The following is an 18,272-nucleotide window of genomic DNA, read 5'->3' on the forward strand; positions in this document are numbered from 1 at the left end:
GAAATTCAATACCTTATCAGGACTAAAACACAGAACTAACTCAATACACAGTTGTCCCAAATTTTTTGGTGTCATTAACTCTTGGATATATCAGCTTTTAGACTCATGAATGTTTTATTTGCTCTTTCATAGATCTTCCTGAGAGATAACCAATTGGATACTGGACAACAAAAGACGTAATCAGACTCCGCTGACCTGTTTAACCCTGATTGTGAAGGATGGAAAGCAGTAGCTGCTTTCTGTGGAACAGCACTTCTGTGGCACTTGCTTCTTTCCTTTGGGATGATATTGGCATAAGGGCATCAAGGTATTGAAGTCATAATGTTGTGAGTTTATACATGCCAGACTGTGTGCCACCACTTTCTGAAGCAGGTATGTTCTTTGAATAACTTTGCCTTATTTTTCAGCACGAATCCAAATGAACTATGGGTATTATAAGAAAAAAAGGCATATTATTACAACCTCTGTATAAAATGCTTAATGCTGGGTAGTGTAAAATCAGCACACAAGGAGCTGAAGTTAACTGGGGTCCCATCTTCTTAGGAGATGTGGAATTGTTACCAGAATTTGGACTGGTTTTAATAGTTTTATTGTCATTCAAGGAAGAAAACAACATCTTCTTGACTTGGTTCTACTGGAACAAAAATAAGTAGCTCAAAAATAGAATTCTAATTTAATTTCAGCCATGACGAATGTATCTAGTACTGAAATTGTGACTGTTACATCTTCCTTAATAAGGAGAGTTTAACTTTTTCTAGAAAAGTATTGTCTCATTGCACAATGTATTTTTATAGGACTGCTTTAAATAAGTAAGAAATAATTTTGAATAGCTAAAGTTAAAGCTTCAAGTTGATTAATCACTAGAAGACTGAATAGGCTATTGAGTCTAAATTTCCATAGCTGACTAGGTTATTAAAATTATTTTATGAGAAAGTAGAAATTACATCACCTTGTAGTTCTTCAAAATTAAATCCACCATAACTTTAATTTTGGTTTATGCTTCAGGGCTGCCAGGTAGCTGATCAGCATTATGTCACAAATTTTTAACTAATGCTGTATATCTATGACTTCACGTGGTTGCTGCCATTACCTTGTGCATTAACAGGCTTCATGTGCTTTGCATGATTCCAGTGCCAGGATAGATCCCAGGATTATGCTAAATATGCTCTAGGCATGCCATCATGAACAAAAGACATGGTCACTGCTGCAGGTGGTAAAGTAATATCTAGATACTCATATGCCATTTCATTTTCTAATTGTTAACTTAAAACCAAAAGTTCAGTACCTTTAATTGAGGGATTGTTTACCACACTTAAAAGTAGAAAGGTATTTTTTTTCAACAGGTCAAAGGACCCTTAATTGTGAGTTGGTTGATCAGAAAAAAAACCCATCAAAGTAAATGACTACGTGGATTAGGTTTCTCTGTGTGCTTACATGGTATTTGATTTTCTTTTTCATATTGAATAATATCAAAGAACTTAAAAGTGTAACATGATTGGTTCTGAACCAAAATGTGGCTTAGTAAATAATATATGAATAATGTCATGCTAGTGTTTCTAGCTCAGCAATGAGAAGGGTGTAATGAAAGAGAGGGTAGTCTTACCTAACAAAGCTGGTTTACAGAAATTTTTCTTATGACTGGGATTACAGCTCACTTTTAGGCATTTTATGTAGAATCCTAGAATGGTTTGAGTTGGAAGGGACCTTAAAGGTCATCTAGTTCCAGCCCCCTACCCTGGGCAAGGACACTTTCCACTAAATCAGGTTGCTCAGAGCCTCATCCAGCCTGGCCTTGAAAACCTCCAGGGACGGGACAGCCACAGCTTCTCGTGGCAACCTGTTCCAGTGATTCACCACCCTCACAGTGAAGAATTTATTTCTAATATCTAATCTAAATTTAGCCCTTGCAGCTTAAAGCCTTTCCTACTTGCCCTGTTACTGCATGTACTTGTAAAAAGTCCCTCTCCAGGTCTCTTAGAGGCCCTCTCTAAAGATTGGAAAGGTGCTAGAAGGAGTTTCTGCTCTTTGAGTTTCTTTGTGTCATTGCCTAGCATTAGCTAGGTCTGGTTTAAAAATGTTTAATTCTTCAAATCCAAAAGGATTAACTACACACCATAAGGAGATAGTCAAACCATTCAGTGAAGAATCATTGGTTTGTTCGCTTCTCTTCTGTAATAAAGGAAGGAAAAAATGTTAGATCTGAAGTGGACTAAATCTGTCAGTCTGTGCTTGCACTATGCTGTAAGGGTACCATGTTAAATTTGTCATTAATTCAGTCCTAAGTCTTGTATCTCAGACCGTGATAGATGTCAGTACTTCCCATGAAGAATTTTTTTATAAAGTTACTTTTTTAATACCAGGGTCAATTCTTGGTATCTACTCTCATCATGTAGGTCCAAATTCACTCCACTGGTTCTCAGGGTCATGGCTGGGAGTCACAGAAACAATCAGGTTGGAAAAGATCATCAAGTCCAATCTATGACTGAACACTACCACATCAACTAAACCATGGCACAAAGTGCCACATCCAGTCTTTCCTTAAACACCTCCAGGGACAGTGGCTCCAGCACCTCCCCGGCAGCCCATTGCAATATCTAATCACTCTTTCTGTGAATAAATTCTTCTTATGTCTGACTGAGACCTCCCCTAGTGTACCTTAAGACTGTGTCCTCTTGTCCTGTCGCTGTTTGTCTGGGAGAAGAAACCAACCCCCACCTGGCTACAATCTTCTTTCAAGGAGTTGTAGGGAGTGGTAAGGTCACCCTTGAGCTTCCTTTTCTCCAGGCCAAACACCCACAGCTGCCTCAGCTGCTCCTCATCAGACTTGTGCTCCAGACCCTTCACCAGCTCCATTGCTCTTTTCTGAACTTGCTTCAGCACCTCAGTGTTCTCCCTAAATTGAGGGCCTGGAACTGGACACAATATTCAAGTCATCCTGAGCACACTGTGGAGATAATAGGAAGAAAGTCCTTGGCCAGTTGTTCTCAGAGTCTGTATGTCTGTTGACAAAATAAAGAATCTAGTTTGATTCAGAGTCAAATCTAATCACAATTTAAGCACCTAAGATTAGTTAGACTGAACCTGAACCCTTGTGTTGAGAAAGCAAAAATTCTCCAATTTGTTGCATTAAGTAATACTCAGAGGTACAAAGCTCTTACCCCGCTGTAAGAAGTCAATAACCTCAACAAATAGTGGAATAAATCTCCTAAGACTTAGTAAAGAAAAATGTAAACAAACACAAATAAAACTAGGTGGAAATATAATGTCTGGGTATTAATGCTATAGCAAATTTATCTATTCATTTCAGTGACAGCAACATCAAATCTTTACTATGAACAGTTCTACCCAACACAAAAGCTTCTGCTGTTTGGTTTTATGCTTTTACATTTTCTCTTTTTTTTTTTCCTAATTGTAAAATATACTAAAGGACAGAGGATAATATAGAGGAGATTTTATTCTAGATTCACTTTCATGTATTTTTGACCTTTTGCTGACTGATAAAAACATATTAAAATGAGTGATAACAAATACTATCTCTATATACTTGCAGTCCCTGGTATTTTAAATTATGTTCTACATTAGCAGCTTTGGTAATGCACTGCAATAATGGCTGAACAAAGGCAACGTGCTTTGTCAACATCAGGTGAAGCATTATATGAAATCCTGGCACTAGAGAAGGGAGCAACACATGATGAGATTAAGAAGTCCTACAGGTATGTAAAATGTGCTTTGCGACAGGTCTAAAAATGCTTATTTGTCTGGCATGATTATGATGGTAAAACCTTTTGAGTTACCTGCACAGTAGACATTCATTGTCACAATCCTTTCTTCTTTTTAAATGTGTGAGCCTGAAAAGGATCAGAGATGATGCAATGCGAATCTACTGATTTCATCCCACAAGCAGTCTGTGAATAATCTGAAATATTTTAATCTAAGTGAATGAGAGGCCAGACTGTTGGGATAAACTAACCTGGGCTATTTGAATACTGCACCCAGTTCTTGTGTTAGTATTTTTCCTGAAGTTTGTTGAAAAGTAAAGCTAATGCAAGTGCTGTAATGACAATTTGAGAGCTAGAGTAAGAGACATAAGGAGTTCAATCAGTTTATCTTGTCCGAAAAGAAAAAGAGAATTATTTAGAAAAAAAATATATATTTAGAAGAAAAGAAAAGAAAAAGATAGATTATTTGATTAGTGTATAATGTCCTTGAAGGGGAAAATTGCTAGATGTGACATAGTTGTTCACTTTATGAAGGCAGGCATAACCAAAAGCAGAGCTTGGGTTGCTTGCAAATTATTTGAGCTGAAAAAGAGGTACATGGTTTTAACTGTGAGTATAACCAACTACTGAAAAATACTGGCACAGGAATGGTAGTTTCTCTATTGAAGAAGCGAGAACATTAAGAATAGTTTGAGTCAAACACAAGTTATCAGAATGGTGGCAAATATTTTATTGTTGAAATATAACAAGACCTACAAGTAAGACCAGAAGATTTTATGGGTAATTTTGCCCTTAAATTTGCTCAGCTGCTGTTGAAAAAGAAAAAAAATTCAATGTCATGTGTGAAGTAGATGTTCTTGACACTGAAATATGTCAGACAAGTACTTGCAGGTTTAATAAATATTGTAAAACTTTTATTACAGCATAATTCTGGGTGTTGTTGGTTGCACTGTATTACCAGGCAAATTGTTCTTAACACAGCTTACTTTTCTATCAAATGTAAGAATAAATATAAACTCAAAAAGGTTTATGAAATAGATCTACTTGCATCGTTTAGCTTGAATTTTGGCAAGATTCTGTCCTTCGTGTTTTTGAACAAATTGCTTTTCTCCTGCTTTCTGTTCCTAAAGGCACATATTCAATGAAGGCAAAAGTAGTGAATGTCCAAACTCTTCACACAATGGAAGGAGAACTGTTGACATCTCATGGTTCTGTTGTCTTGCATAATTATACCACTGGGAAAAAAGCATGCTATGGTATCAAATTCACTTATGACTTGCACCTTCTGTGTCCCTGTAGTACAGCCTGGCTATAGAAATCATCTTCTGTCTCAAACTTCATGTTTTCCGGTTGCTTTTACATTTAATTTTCTGAAAATCCCCAAAGGAGAAAGTTGCCATGGAAGAATGTAGAATGCAATTAACTTTATTTAATGCTGAGCATGAATATGGATGATTTACACAGTGATCTATGGCAAAACTGACAGTGGTGCTTCCTCCATCTTTATTAGTAATTAGAGAAAAAAAAAGGCTGCTTCTGACTAAAGTGAAAATGTCAGAGGGATTCACTTTTAATAGAGTAGCTGTAAATATGTGCAAGATAAAATGATGAGTCAGTCTCATAGATTTGCTTTAATTATAATTTAATTTATGTTAATCCAAAAATCTGCTGCTGAAATGGTATTCTTTAGTACAAGGTATAAAACCAGCCATACCTGATTCTGAGTTTCCTGCCATTATTAATTAAGTCACTGTTAATTATACCACCACAGCCCAGGGCAAAATTTGCTTTTTAATAAACATGACAGACATGACTCTGTGATTTTATTTGGAGTTTGGCACAATCTAATTTATCAGGGAGTAAAGCTAATGGGCTTTTAATCAACAGAATTTCAAAGGAGATCTGTTTATCTTCAGTATAATCAAAAAATAATTGTAGAACCATTTTTTGGCATAATAAATGAAACTGTACTTTGACTTATGCTTTCTTGTCTGACAGTGAAGTAATATGCAGAGATAGATACTGGAGTTCTTTTCTTCAGAAGTTTCAAAAGATCCTATTTGATAGACCACTTACACAAAAATCATAGAATCATAGAGTAGTTTGTGTTGGAAGGGACCTTAAAGATCGTCTAGTTCCAATCCTCTGCCCAGGGTTGCTCAGACTAGACCAAGTTCCTCAAAGCCTCATCCAATCTGGCCTTTGGCACTTCCAGGTATAGGTCATCCACAGCTTCTCTGAGCAACCAATTCCAGTGCATCACCAACCTAACAGTGAAGATTTTCTTTGTAATGTCTAATCTAAACTTTGCCTCTTGTCCTATCATTACACCCCCATGTCAAAGGCCCTGCGCCACCTTTCTTGTAGACTCTGCCTAAGTACTGAGAAGCTCCAATTATGTCACACTAAAGGTTTCTCTTTTCCAGTCTGAATAGTCCAAATTCTTCTGGCCTTTACTCTTAGGAAAGGAGCACCATCCTTCTAGTCATCATGGTGTGCCTCCTCTGGACTTGCTCCAAAAGGTCAACACCTCTGTGATGCTACATTGGTGATTAATAAATTTATTAGAAAATGTGTAGAGCACTTTTAATGCCATTTAATGAATACAAAGCAAGAAGGGTTAATGGCTTAATCATGCCTATGCCAATGGCCTATTCTACTCCTGATAGAGCCTCTGGGTCCACCAAAGGCTCCCCACAGCCACAAGAGGACACAGCACCTATGGTCCAGTAAAGGGAATGAAAAGCATTGGAGAATGCAGGCATCGATCCTGCTACCTCTCACATGCTAAGCGAGCGCTCTACCACTTGAGCTAATTCCCCACCCTGTAGCCTCTGCAAAAGGTCCTCTCCCCTCCCAGGCACCCAGCCCTAACCCAGGATACCCTGCACCCAAAACCTGCACCTCCCATTCATATCACTCTCATACCACCAACCCACCCACTCACAGTCCTGCTGGAGGAGACTTTGCCCAACTTCAGTACTCAGAATCACCATCGCCTGCCCAAGGGTTCACCAAAAACTCCTGGGGCAGTAGTATTCCCAGACAAGAGCTCACAACTGGGCACTCATTCTGGGGAGTCCCCTAGGCAGGAACAGAAGAATGCAGTGGTGCTAGTTCCAGATGTGTGCCAGAGGCAAAAGGTGACTCCTTCGAGCCGGAGTTGAACCAGCGACCTAAGGATGGCCGTGCCAGGGAGCCTACAGTCCTCCGCTCTACCAGCTGAGCTATCGAAGGAAGCATGGGCACATTCCCCAAGGGACCCCACCCTCTTCACACCCAGCACTTTTTGCCACAGTGCACTGTCATGCCTCTCTTACCACACCTTACTTCAAACAGCCCCAGCTCCTACATCACAGCTCCTTGCTCAACACTTCAGCCCACCAGTCATGCAAACCACAAACAGAAATGCTCCATAAGCTCCTTGGACATCATTTTCTTCATGAGTAGATGGACTTGCTTCACAGCCACACAGAGCTTACCTATATCCTTCTGCATTTTCCCTTGATTTTTTTTTCACTGTGCTGTCTTTTGCTCTCTGCTCAAGCCAAGACAAAACAAAATTGCAGCCATCCTTCTGTTCTGTAACCTATGTCCAAGCACTGCAACAAGTCCTCCAAACATCTCTTTCTTTAAACTGAACATGCCCACTCTCCTCAGCTGATCCTTAAAGAGAAATCCATCAGTTCCTTGAGATTCTTAGCAGCTCTCGACTGAGGTAAACAACATTGCATTGGTGTCCTTTTCCATATCGGGCTTGATATCTGAGAACTTTCAAGCAAGGAGAGAGAACATAATTTCTTCTGTTTAACTGCCCATAGTTATCTTGATACAACCCTAGATGTCAACTTCCTCTGTAAATCCAGGGCACACCTTGTATCTCCACAGGGGACAGATGGACCCCTGACAAAGGGCCGTGTTCAAGCAAGGGGGAATGAAAAGCACTGGAGAATGCGGGCATCGATCCCACTACCTCTCACATGCTAAGCGAGCGCTCTACCACTTGAGCTAATTCCCCACCCTACAGCCTCTGCAAAAGGTCCTCTCCCCTCCCAGGCACCCAGCCCTGACCCAGGGTACCCTGCACCCAAAGCCTGCGCCTCCCATTCATATCACTCTCATACCACCAACCCACCCACTCACAGTCCTGCTGGACATGACTGTGGACAGCACCCATGGTCAGAACCACCATCCCCTGCCCAAGGGTTCACCAAAAACTGCCTTGGCTGGTTATCTCCCACAACTCAGACAAGAGCTCACAACTGGGCACTCATTCTGGGGAGTCCCCTGGGCAGGAGGAGAAAAAGGCAATGCCAGTTCCGGATGTGTGCCAGAGGCAAAAGGTGACTCCTTCGAGCCGGAGTTGAACCAGCGACCTAAGGATGGCCATGCAAGGGAGCCTACAGTCCTCCGCTCTACCAGCTGAGCTATCGAAGGAAGCATGGGCACATTCCCCAAGGGACCTCACCCTCTTCACACCCAGCATTTTTGCCAAGCCACAGTGCACCATCATGCCTCTCTTACCACACCTTGCTTCAAACAGCCCCAGCTCCTACATCACAGCTCCTTGCTCAACACTTCAGCCCACCAGTCATGCAAACCACAGAAAGGTCCATAAGTTCCTCAGAAGTCATCTTCTACACATCGACTCTCCTTAGGCCCATACAGGTCTTACCTATATCCTTCTGCATCTTCCCTTGTTCCGTTTCACTGTGCTGTCTTTTGCCCTCTGCTCAAGCATAAGAAAAAACAAAATTATATCCATTTCTTAATTCTGTGACATACATTGAAGTATCACAAGGTCATCTGCAACTCCTCAGCACCTCTCTTTCTTTAAACTGAACATGCCCACTCTCCTCAGCCCATCCCTAAAGCGAAATCCAGTGATTCCTTGCGATTCTTGGTGGCCCAGCCCTGAGGTTGTCCCATTTCATTAATGTCCTTTTCCGTACTGGGCTTGATATTTGAGAACTGCCAAACTGCGTGAGTTTAAGTCAAGCTAAGGGGCTAGACACTTTAAAACTAGTTATCTCCCATTTATTTTTAGCCAGTCCCCATCCACCAATAAGTAGAGAGGAACACGAGTAGATATAAATGAAAAATAAGTTTACCAAAAATGTGAAATAGTGACAAGAAAAATAACAATAGTAATCACTAGTTACATTTCACAGACTCCCTGCCAACAAGGAGAAATTAAAAGTGGCAGAGAAAACCCTCTGCCCAAGATGGCACCCTCCATGAAGGATTGCATGTGGAGAGACAAAGACAGTGGCAGCCCTGTCCCTCTTTCAGCTGCATGTGGACAGAGAGAACAAAAAGAGAGAACAAAAACCCAAAACAACACAGATACTAAACCTCCTTGATTACAAAAACTTCCCCTAAATAACAAGCAACAGGGAACCAGGGCAAAACAAAAAGAAAACCTAGAGTCCAAACCCAGACAAATGCCCTTCATATCTCTCTGGTGGCAGCAGCTCTGTCAAAAAAGGCACTCCAGCAGCTGAAACTCAATCCCACTGGAACTCATATAGGGACTTTACCTTTTAATGAGGAGAACCAGCAGGCAGTTGGCAGGGGCGACTCAGACTCCACGCCTTCCCACTTCCACTGGGCACTGCTGGCAGGTTGGACAGCCATGTTGAGTGGGGCTGTCACACTTTTCTTGGTGCCATGTAGTGACTGTAGACAGGTGAAATTTGCTTTGAAGCAGTTCAGGACCACAAAATGCGGCTCCTTGGAAGTCTGAAGCAACCCTCTCAGGAAAGAAAATAAAAGAAAAACAAGGGGAGCTTCTACCCACGCTGCCTCAGCACTCTCCGCGCAAGAACGAAAAGGAAAGAGCAAAAACCAAGAGCAAGAGGAGCTATGCTTGAGAGATCCTGGTTTTTTAAAGACCTGGCAATGCCACAGCCCTGCAGTTCCATTTCCAGCCACAAGGTTTTCAAGAGAGAGTAACAATTCTGGGCACAGATGGAGAGGTCAGATGGATCCCTGACAAAGGGCCCTGTGTCCAGGAAAGGGAATGAAAAGCATTGGAGAATGCGGGCATCGATCCCGCTACCTCTCACATGCTAAGCGAGCACTCTACCACTTGAGCTAATTCCCCACCCTGTGGCCTCTGCAAAAGGTCCTCTCCCCTCCCAGGCACCCAGCCCTGACCCAGGGTACCCTGCACCCAAAGCCTGCGCCTCCCATTCATATCACTCTCATACCACCATCTCATCCACTCACATTCCTGCAGACAAGGCCCATTATCAGAATCACCATCCCCTGCCCAAGGGTTTCACCAAAACATGCCTTGGATGGTTATCTTCCACAGCTTAGGCAGGAGCTCATGTCTGTGCATCTCATTCTGGGGAGTCCCCTAGGCAGGACCAAAAGGCAGTGCCAGTGCCAGTTCTGGATGTGTGCCAGAGGCAAAAGGTGACTCCTTCGAGCCGGAGTTGAACCAGCGACCTAAGGATGGCCGTGCCAGGGAGCCTACAGTCCTCCGCTCTACCAGCTGAGCTATCGAAGGAAGCATGGGCACATGCCAAGGACCTCGCCCAGAATTTTTTCCAAGTCACAGTGCACCATCATGCCTCTATTACCATGTCTTGGTTCAAACAGCCTCACTTCCTACATCACAGCTCCTTGCTCAACACTTTAGCCCATCAGTCATGAAACTATAAACAGAAATGCTCTGTAAGCTCTTTGGATGTCCTCTTCTACAGATAGACTCTTCTTAGGGCCATACAGATCCTGCTGCATTTTCCCTTAATTCCCTTTCACTGTGTTGTCTTCAGCCCTCTGCTCAATTATCAGATAAAGGACAGCACTTCCTCTACTCTGTAATCTCCTACAAGCATCAAAGTCATGCCTAAACCCTTTGATTCTCTCCTTCGACATTCTGAACATTCTCATTGTTCCTGCTCATTCATGTAGAGCAGTCCCTCCACTCTGTGAGGTTCTTGGTGGCCCCACTGAGATTCCTCCATCCCACTGATGTCCTTTTCTGTGTGCGGAATCACCTGCTCCCAAGGTGATGGCCTTTTTCTGAGATCACTGCACATGGTCCACATGTGTCTTCTACACAGAGGCACAGTGTTGGGCACTGTCATAGCTTTATTTTGCAGGCCAATAAACATCACACAGCTGATCACTCACGCCCTTCCCCACAGTGGGAGTAAAATTCACAAGGTGAGAAAAAGATGGTTTATTCGGGCAGAAAAGAAATGTAAAGTGAAATAGCAACAACAATAATAATAACAACTCTAATATTAATAGAACTAAATCATGTGATGCACAACAGAGTTGCTTTGCACTCAATGAATGATGCCCAGTGAGTTCTTGAGCAGCAGCTGCCAGCCATCTTTTTTCTTAATTTATATACTGAGCATGACACCATATGGTATGGAATATTCCTTTGGCCAGTTGGGGTCAACTGTCCTGGCTGTCTTCTCCCAATTCCTTTTGCCCACCAGCCTTCTTGCTGGTGGGGTGGTGTGAGAAGCTGAAAAGTCCTTGACTTACGATGAGCACTGCTCAGCAAAAACGAAATCATCAGAATAGTATCAATATTATTCTCCTCCTTGATCTAAAACCTAGCACTGTACCAACTACTAGTAAGAAAATTAACTCAATCCCATCTGAAACCAAGTAAATATTTATGCCTTATTTTATACCATTTCATGCCAAGGTCCCACATGTTCCAATGCCTCTTTTCTGGTCTTTTTATATACATATGCAGATATCATTCCCTTAGCTATGAACCATTCCTCCAAAATGTCAGTTGAGTTTATTTAGTCCACAACTTTGGGCTCCTCTTTAATAGTAGTCCTTTGGGCAGGAGAGATGATGTGTGATGTTGGACTGTTGCATTCTGAAGACAGTTCTGGTTCTGTCACTGCTCCACTTAACCTGGTCTAACCAAAATTCATTTTTCTTAGATCAATAAAGCTAAATATTTATTGTAATAATTTTGATATGGCATATAACAACCATAGCAAATATTTTACGCATTAATATATAGCAATTAATATAATACAATTCAAATAATTGCCTGTTCTCACACAGAATCAAATCCTGTTGAGGTGCACATCATACTTCTCCATCCTTCTGCATTACTCACCAAGTGCACCCAAGTTCTTGATCAAAAGCAGTATCATGGATGGGTTTGCCTTTGCCTGAAGTAGGAATAACCCAGCCTGACTTTCACAGCATAATTTCTCTGTGCACTGCAGAGCCTTTTCCCTTTTGTAAAAGTACATCAAAGTTTTCATTGGGCAGGGCCAGTTTGATTAGAAGATGCTCTAGTGTTGGCTAACCATGTGACTTTTGCTAAATATGTATTCCAATGTTAAAATGTCCCAGCACTCATTGCTCTCAGTGTAGTCTTTAGCAGTTCATCTGTCCTATTTTCTGGAGGCTGGTGCATGGTAGGTGGTGTGATATACCCATTCAATGCCATGCTGTTTGAGCCAAAAGTCTAAGAGGTTGCTTCTGAAATAAGTACCATTGCCTGACCCAGGTGTTCTTTCTGGGGTTCATTTTTACCTCATTTCTCAAGGCCCAAGATAGTATTCCAGCCAGTGGCATGAGGAACAGAATATGTTTTCAGCCATCTGGTTGTAGCTTCCACCATAGATATTAGTAAAAATTTCTTTAAGCAAAGAGTAATCAAGCACTGGAACAGGCTGCTCAGGAAGGGGGTTGAGTCACCATCTCTGGAGGTATTTAAAAGATGTGCATTTAGGGACATGGTTTGGTGGTGGACTTAAGAGTGCTGGACAATGCTTGGATCTGATGATCTTCAAGGTCTTTTTCAACCTAAATTATTCTACAGTTCTGTAAGCACCTGGCACTTACATTGGCACATTTCTGGGAATGTGATATCATCAATCTGCCAGACTTCCCCATGTTTGTATTTCAGCCACTGTCCTCCATTAGAGAGAGGCTTTCACTGTCTGGCTTGCTTTATTTCAGGCCATGTTTCATATTCATGGATAATCATGGATAGTGGCTGTGGTTAAGCCCACCCCTCAGTCAGGAGGTGATGTATCTGTTGCATTTCTTCCTTGATGGCCTGAGATATCATGGGCCCATTAAGTTATAAATAGTTCACACTTATGTTACCAGTCCAGATCCACCTGATCTGCTTCAATGTTAGCATCCTGACCCATCAGCTGGGATTTTTGATGTTAGTCAGTGACCCGAGTCTTGGGTAAATGACCACATGAGGTACTTTAACAACAAAGTTCTCTATCCAAGCAGAAATATCCTGCCATAACCCAGCAGACCAGGTGGGTTTACCTCTTCTCTGCCAGTTGACCTACTTCAGCTTCAGTGCCCCCTACCATCCCCCCCAACCAAAGCATTTGCCTCCATCTATGACTCTGTATAGAGATAATGTATTGGCCATTTTCCCTTTCAGCAATGTCTAAAGCCAGCTGGATAGCTTTCACCAGCAGCATTCACCTGTGAAAACTGACTAGATTTACCTTGTCATCAGCAGTTTCTGCAATGTGTATGGGACTCCACACAGCAGCTTTCCACCTTTGATATCTTCCCAAAATATGATAGGACTCACCAGGGCACATTGTTTTTCATCTTCTGGTATTTCATTTACAATGGGGTTTCGTCAGCACACATCACCTCCTTTTCAGACAATATTCCAAAATCTTTGCCTTCTGGCCAGTCAGTGATCACCTCCAAAATTCCTGGGCCACTGGGGTTTCCTATTCAAGCACATTGTATCATTGGTGTGCCCCACTTATTCCACGGAGCACCAGTGGCACGATATGTAGAACGGACTCTCCCTTTGAATATCCTGCTGAGCACTGGCAGTCAGGATGCCAAGAGGAGCTGTGCTTCAATACAAATAATGTCTGAAGCAGCTCAAACTCCTTCATATGATGCCAGTATTTATTTTTCAGTTGGAGTATAGCCAGCCTTGAATCTTCAGTGTCCCTGATGCCAAAAGCCTAAGAGTCAACCCTGAGCCTTCCCTGGATGCTTTTTGCCAATGGCTTCAAGTAGGACCATTCTCCCCAGCTGCAGCACAATTTCAACACCCTGTGCTGCCCAGAGCAGCCTGACGGCTGCTGTATGTACTATTTCCTTTTCAATTTGTTCAAAGAGCTGTCATTGTTCAGGGCCCAAATGAAATAATTATTCTTACAGGTAAGTTGACAGAATGGGCTTTGTATCAGGCTATAATTTGGAATAAATATTCTCCAAAAACCTCAAATGCCTAATACAGCTTGTATTTCCCTTTTGCTAATTGGTGGAGACCTAGCTGTTATTTTGTTGATCACATTCATTGGGATACAATGACATCCATCTTGACACTTTATTCCTAATAATTGGATCTCCTGTGTAAGTCACTTGATCTTACTTTGATTTATGGCAAAATTGACTTTCAGAAGATTTAGACAATTTTCTTCTCCTTCTCAAAAACTCTGTCTGCCATGTTTCCCCATAGGATGAAGTCATCAATGTATTACAGGAGTTCCTGTTCTAGTACAGTCTGGTTAAGTCCACGGAAAATGATAGGTCTGGATTTCTCTAGGGCAGGTGTACTGGATGTCCCTCCAAGTGAAAGCAAATTGTGACCTGCACTCTGCTGTCAAAGGGATTGAGAAAAACATGCTAGCAATATTGATTGTGTCTGACCACTTGGCTGCCTTTGACACAAACTGCCTCCAGCTCAAATTGAAGCTCTAGCCTGTCTGGCATGGCAGCACTTAGCAGCAGCACGCCTTCGTTCAAGGTACTATAATCTACTGTTGGCCTCTACTCTCAATCAGATTTTTGCAGTGGCAATGTGAAACTGTTACAGGGTGAGTGAGTCCTGCTGATCCCTCCAGGGCTTTTCAGCTGAGCAATCAGCTTATACATGGGAATCAGGGGGTCTTGGATGGTGTGATATAGTGTGAGATGGTTAACATCTCATTTATGAGTTCTTCCTCTTCTTCCTCCTCAGTCTGCAGCCACCTCTCTTCCTCCTCTTGTTCTCATAATGGCCCTGCTTTGGATCAGTCTTCTTCCTGCTGCTGACCCTTAGAAGAGGTTCCTTCATCCCTTACTAAAGCAGCTGACTTATACTTCCAGTATTTATTCTTGTGAAGATGTTATCAGTACTGGTGGGCCCTTTGGTTTAGATGCAGTGTCTGTCACTGGGACTGGGGTAGCCAAAGTGCCTGACATTTTGTCATCAGATCCAAAGATCTTATCCCCTTGAGGATACTGAATAGTGTTGAACAGGACTTGCTAGGCATGGGCCAAGCCCCAGGATGTTGCAGTGATGTGTTTCTCTCTGGAATTACCAGGTTGGCAGCATACTTCTTCCAAATATTGCACTAGTTTTTCAGGATTTTGAACTTGTTCGGGGGTGAAATTCCAAAATATTCGAGATGCCCATTGTCATACATACTTGCCTGTACTATCCCACACATCCTGACACTATATATGCTCAGGCTCAGGACAGTTATCTGGGTGGTATCCTTAAATAGTTAAGTCTAAACAAGATCTGAAATACAATCAGGAGACATAGCAATAAGAACATACTGATTTGAACATCCTGACTATATTCAGAATTCTCAAGAGCTATTGTAATTACTCTGGAGGAGAAGGGGAAGATGTGGGAACTATATGCCCCACAGATTGGCTCTAGGAGGAAAGACAAAGGATGTAATTAGGAATAGTTTCCAATAGATGGCTCTAGAAGTATGGAGAAGATAACAATACTTGATTACAAAAAAATTAGTCTCATGACCCTCAGTTTTATCATATCATAAACCAGTGTTACAAAGTATGACAACATGATAACCTTAGCCCAGCCCCCAGAGGTGATAAACAGCACAACAGGAAATACTCAGAGCAAGTCAGATGTTACGTAACCCAACCCTGAGAACAGAAATTTATCTACTCTCAACTCTGATAATAAATAAATCAACATCAGGATTAGCTATTATTACACTAATATAATGAATGCTTAAAAGAAATTTGTTTTAATGTACTCTAGTCAGATTTGTCATTATCTCAACCCTTCAAGCCCCATGTTGGGCACCAAAAAGGGCTGTTGTGGTTTAACCCAGCAGGCAGTTAAACCCTACACAACTGCTCACACACCTCACCACCAAGAGAGTTTTTGGGGAGAACTGGTAGAAAAAAAGCAAAATTTTTGGATTGAGAAAAAGACAGTTCAAAAGCACAGAAAAGGAAGGTGGAAATATCAATAATAACAACAACAGAATTAGATTACACAAAATAAGTGACATGCAACACAATTGCTCAATACCTGCAGAACAATGCCCAGACAGACTGTTTATAAGCAGTGGCCCCCAACCATCTTTCTCCCTAGTATATACTGAGCCTGATGTCATGTGGTGTGGAACATTCCTTAGGTCAGCTGGGGTCACCTGTCCCAGCTGTGTCTCCTCTCAGTTTCTTGTGTCCCCAGTCTCCTTGATAATGGAATGTGGTGCAAGAAGCCGAGAAGTCCTTGGCTTTGCATAAACTCCACTTACCAAGAACTATAACAGCAGCGTGTAACCAACATTATTCACACTCTGAATCCAAACACACATATTAGGAAGGAAATTAGTTCTATTATAGCAAAAAAATTATATAAACCTATATATAACAGATACACAACTCTAAATGGCATCTATCCAATGAAGGGGAAAGTCAGATATACCTTCCCACAATCCAGGGCCCTTGCCCATGGAGAAGTCCGGGATGCTGTCCTCTACTTGGCTTCCCAGGTTTCCTTACCCTTCAGAGGACAGCAGAACCCTCCCCAAAAGGTCCTGTATCCAGGCAAGGGGAATGAAAAGCATTGGAGAATGTGGGCATCGATCCCACTACCTCTCACATGCTAAGCGAGCACTCTACCACTTGAGCTAATTCCCCACCCTACAGCCTCTGCAAAAGGTCCTCTCCCTTCCCAGGCATCCAGCCCTGACCCAGGGTGCCCTGCACCCAAAGCCTGCGCCTCCCAGTCATATCACTCTCATACCACCAACCCACCCACTCACAGTCCTGCTGGACATGACTGTGGACAGCACCCATGGTCAGAACCACCATCCCCTGCCCAAGGGTTCACCAAAAACTGCCTTGGCTGGTTATCTCCCACAGCTCAGACAAGAGCTCACAACTGGGCACTCATTCTGGGGAGTCCCCTGGGCAGGAGCAGAAGAATGCAGTGGTGCTAGTTCTGGATGTGTGCCAGAGGCAAAAGGTGACTCCTTCGAGCCGGAGTTGAACCAGCGACCTAAGGATGGCCGTGCCAGGGAGCCTACAGTCCTCCGCTCTACCAGCTGAGCTATCGAAGGAAGCATGGGCACATTCCCAAAGAGACCTCACCCTCTTCACACCCAGCACTTTTGCCAAGCCACAGTGCACCGTCATGCCTCTCTTACCACACCTTGCTTCAAACAGCCCCAGCTCCTACATCACAGCTCCTTGCTCAACACTTCAGCCCATCAGTCATGCAAACCACAAACAGAAATGCTCCATAAGCTCCTTGGACATCATTTTCTTCACGAGTAGATGGACTTTCTTCATGGCCACACAGAGCTTACCTCTATCCTACTGCATTTTCCCTTGTTCCCTTTCACTGTGCTGTCTTTTGCCCTATGCTCAAGCAGATGACACATTATAGGCATTATATTCTGAAACCTCCTCTAAGTCAAAAGGTCATGTGTAAGTCCTCTGAACCCCTCCTTCTCTTGGCTGAACATATCCACTCTCCTCATCCCATCCACACAGAGAAACCTTTCCATTCCTTGAGATTCTTGGTGGCCCTCCAGAGATTACTCTTTGACTGTTTTTCTGCATAGAAGATCTCAAAATGGGACACAATACTTTAGATTACATTTGATGTCTATCAAGCAAAGAGGGAGAAACCTCTGTTAAATTGCCCATGCTGACCTGGATGTCATCTTATTCTTTGCATTCTGAATATACTGCGAGTACCCACAGGTCCTGGCAAAGGGCCGTGTGTTCAAGCAAGGGGGAATGAAAAGCATTGGAGAATGCGGGCATTGATCCCGCTACCTCTCACATGCTAAGCGAGCGCTCTACCATTTGAGCTAATTCCCCACCCTGTGGCCTCTGCAAAAGGTCCTCTCCCCTCCCAGGCACCCAGCCCTGACCCAGGGTACCCTGCACCCAAAGCCTGCGCCTCCCATTCATATCACTCTCATACCACCAACCCACCTACTCACAGTCCTGCTGGACATGACTGCAGGCAAGCCCAGTGGTCAGAATCAACTTTCCATGGCCAGGGTTCACCTAAAAATGCCTTGGCATAGTACTTGGATAAGTATCTTCCCAACCTCAGGCAAGAGCTCATGACTGAGCAGCTCATTATGGGGAACCCTCTGGGCAGGACCAAAAGGCAGCGGTGCCAGTTCCGGATGTGTGCCAGAGGCAAAAGGTGACTCTTTCAAGCCGGAGCTGAACCAGTGACAAGGGAGCCCACAGTCCTCCACTCTACCAGCTGAGCTATTGAAGGAAGCATGAAATTTAGACACCTAGACATTCATCACACACTCATCCAATCATTCT

General features: G+C 42.8%; 1 protein-coding gene, 1 long non-coding RNA gene and 4 other non-coding genes across 12 annotated transcripts in view; 1 reads left to right on the plus strand and 5 right to left on the minus strand.

The window, feature by feature from the left end:
- Positions 1-18,272, plus strand: part of DNAJC5B (DnaJ heat shock protein family (Hsp40) member C5 beta) — a 60,232-nt gene that overhangs the window by 18,053 nt on the left and 23,907 nt on the right. For 4 of the 7 annotated variants that reach the window (XM_064387750.1, XM_064387785.1, XM_064387759.1 and 1 more), the window contains one exon: positions 133-3,713. In XM_064387750.1, the coding sequence (XP_064243820.1) occupies positions 3,607-3,713 (107 nt within the window). In that variant the 5' untranslated portion in view covers positions 133-3,606. The remainder of the gene's footprint in view (positions 1-132; positions 3,714-18,272) is intronic. The other 3 variants (XM_064387782.1, XM_064387768.1, XM_064387774.1) reach the window with 3 other exon arrangements.
- Positions 6,868-6,956, minus strand: TRNAY-GUA (transfer RNA tyrosine (anticodon GUA)). Its single transcript is given in 2 exon segments — positions 6,868-6,903; positions 6,920-6,956. It is a non-coding gene; the product is annotated as a tRNA-Tyr (tRNA).
- On the minus strand, positions 7,234-9,363 carry LOC135289512 (uncharacterized). Its single transcript, XR_010352271.1, has 3 exons — positions 9,260-9,363; positions 8,395-8,448; positions 7,234-7,490 (listed from the first exon to the last, which is right to left on the minus strand). It is a non-coding gene; the product is annotated as an uncharacterized LOC135289512 (long non-coding RNA).
- TRNAY-GUA (transfer RNA tyrosine (anticodon GUA)) lies at positions 8,068-8,156 on the minus strand. Its single transcript is given in 2 exon segments — positions 8,068-8,103; positions 8,120-8,156. It is a non-coding gene; the product is annotated as a tRNA-Tyr (tRNA).
- Positions 10,148-10,236, minus strand: TRNAY-GUA (transfer RNA tyrosine (anticodon GUA)). The gene is given in 2 exon segments: positions 10,148-10,183; positions 10,200-10,236. It is a non-coding gene; the product is annotated as a tRNA-Tyr (tRNA).
- Positions 16,947-17,035, minus strand: TRNAY-GUA (transfer RNA tyrosine (anticodon GUA)). Its single transcript is given in 2 exon segments — positions 16,947-16,982; positions 16,999-17,035. It is a non-coding gene; the product is annotated as a tRNA-Tyr (tRNA).

This window comes from Passer domesticus, chromosome 1 (assembly GCF_036417665.1).
Source record: "Passer domesticus isolate bPasDom1 chromosome 1, bPasDom1.hap1, whole genome shotgun sequence".
Classification (NCBI taxonomy): Eukaryota; Metazoa; Chordata; class Aves; order Passeriformes; family Passeridae; genus Passer; species Passer domesticus.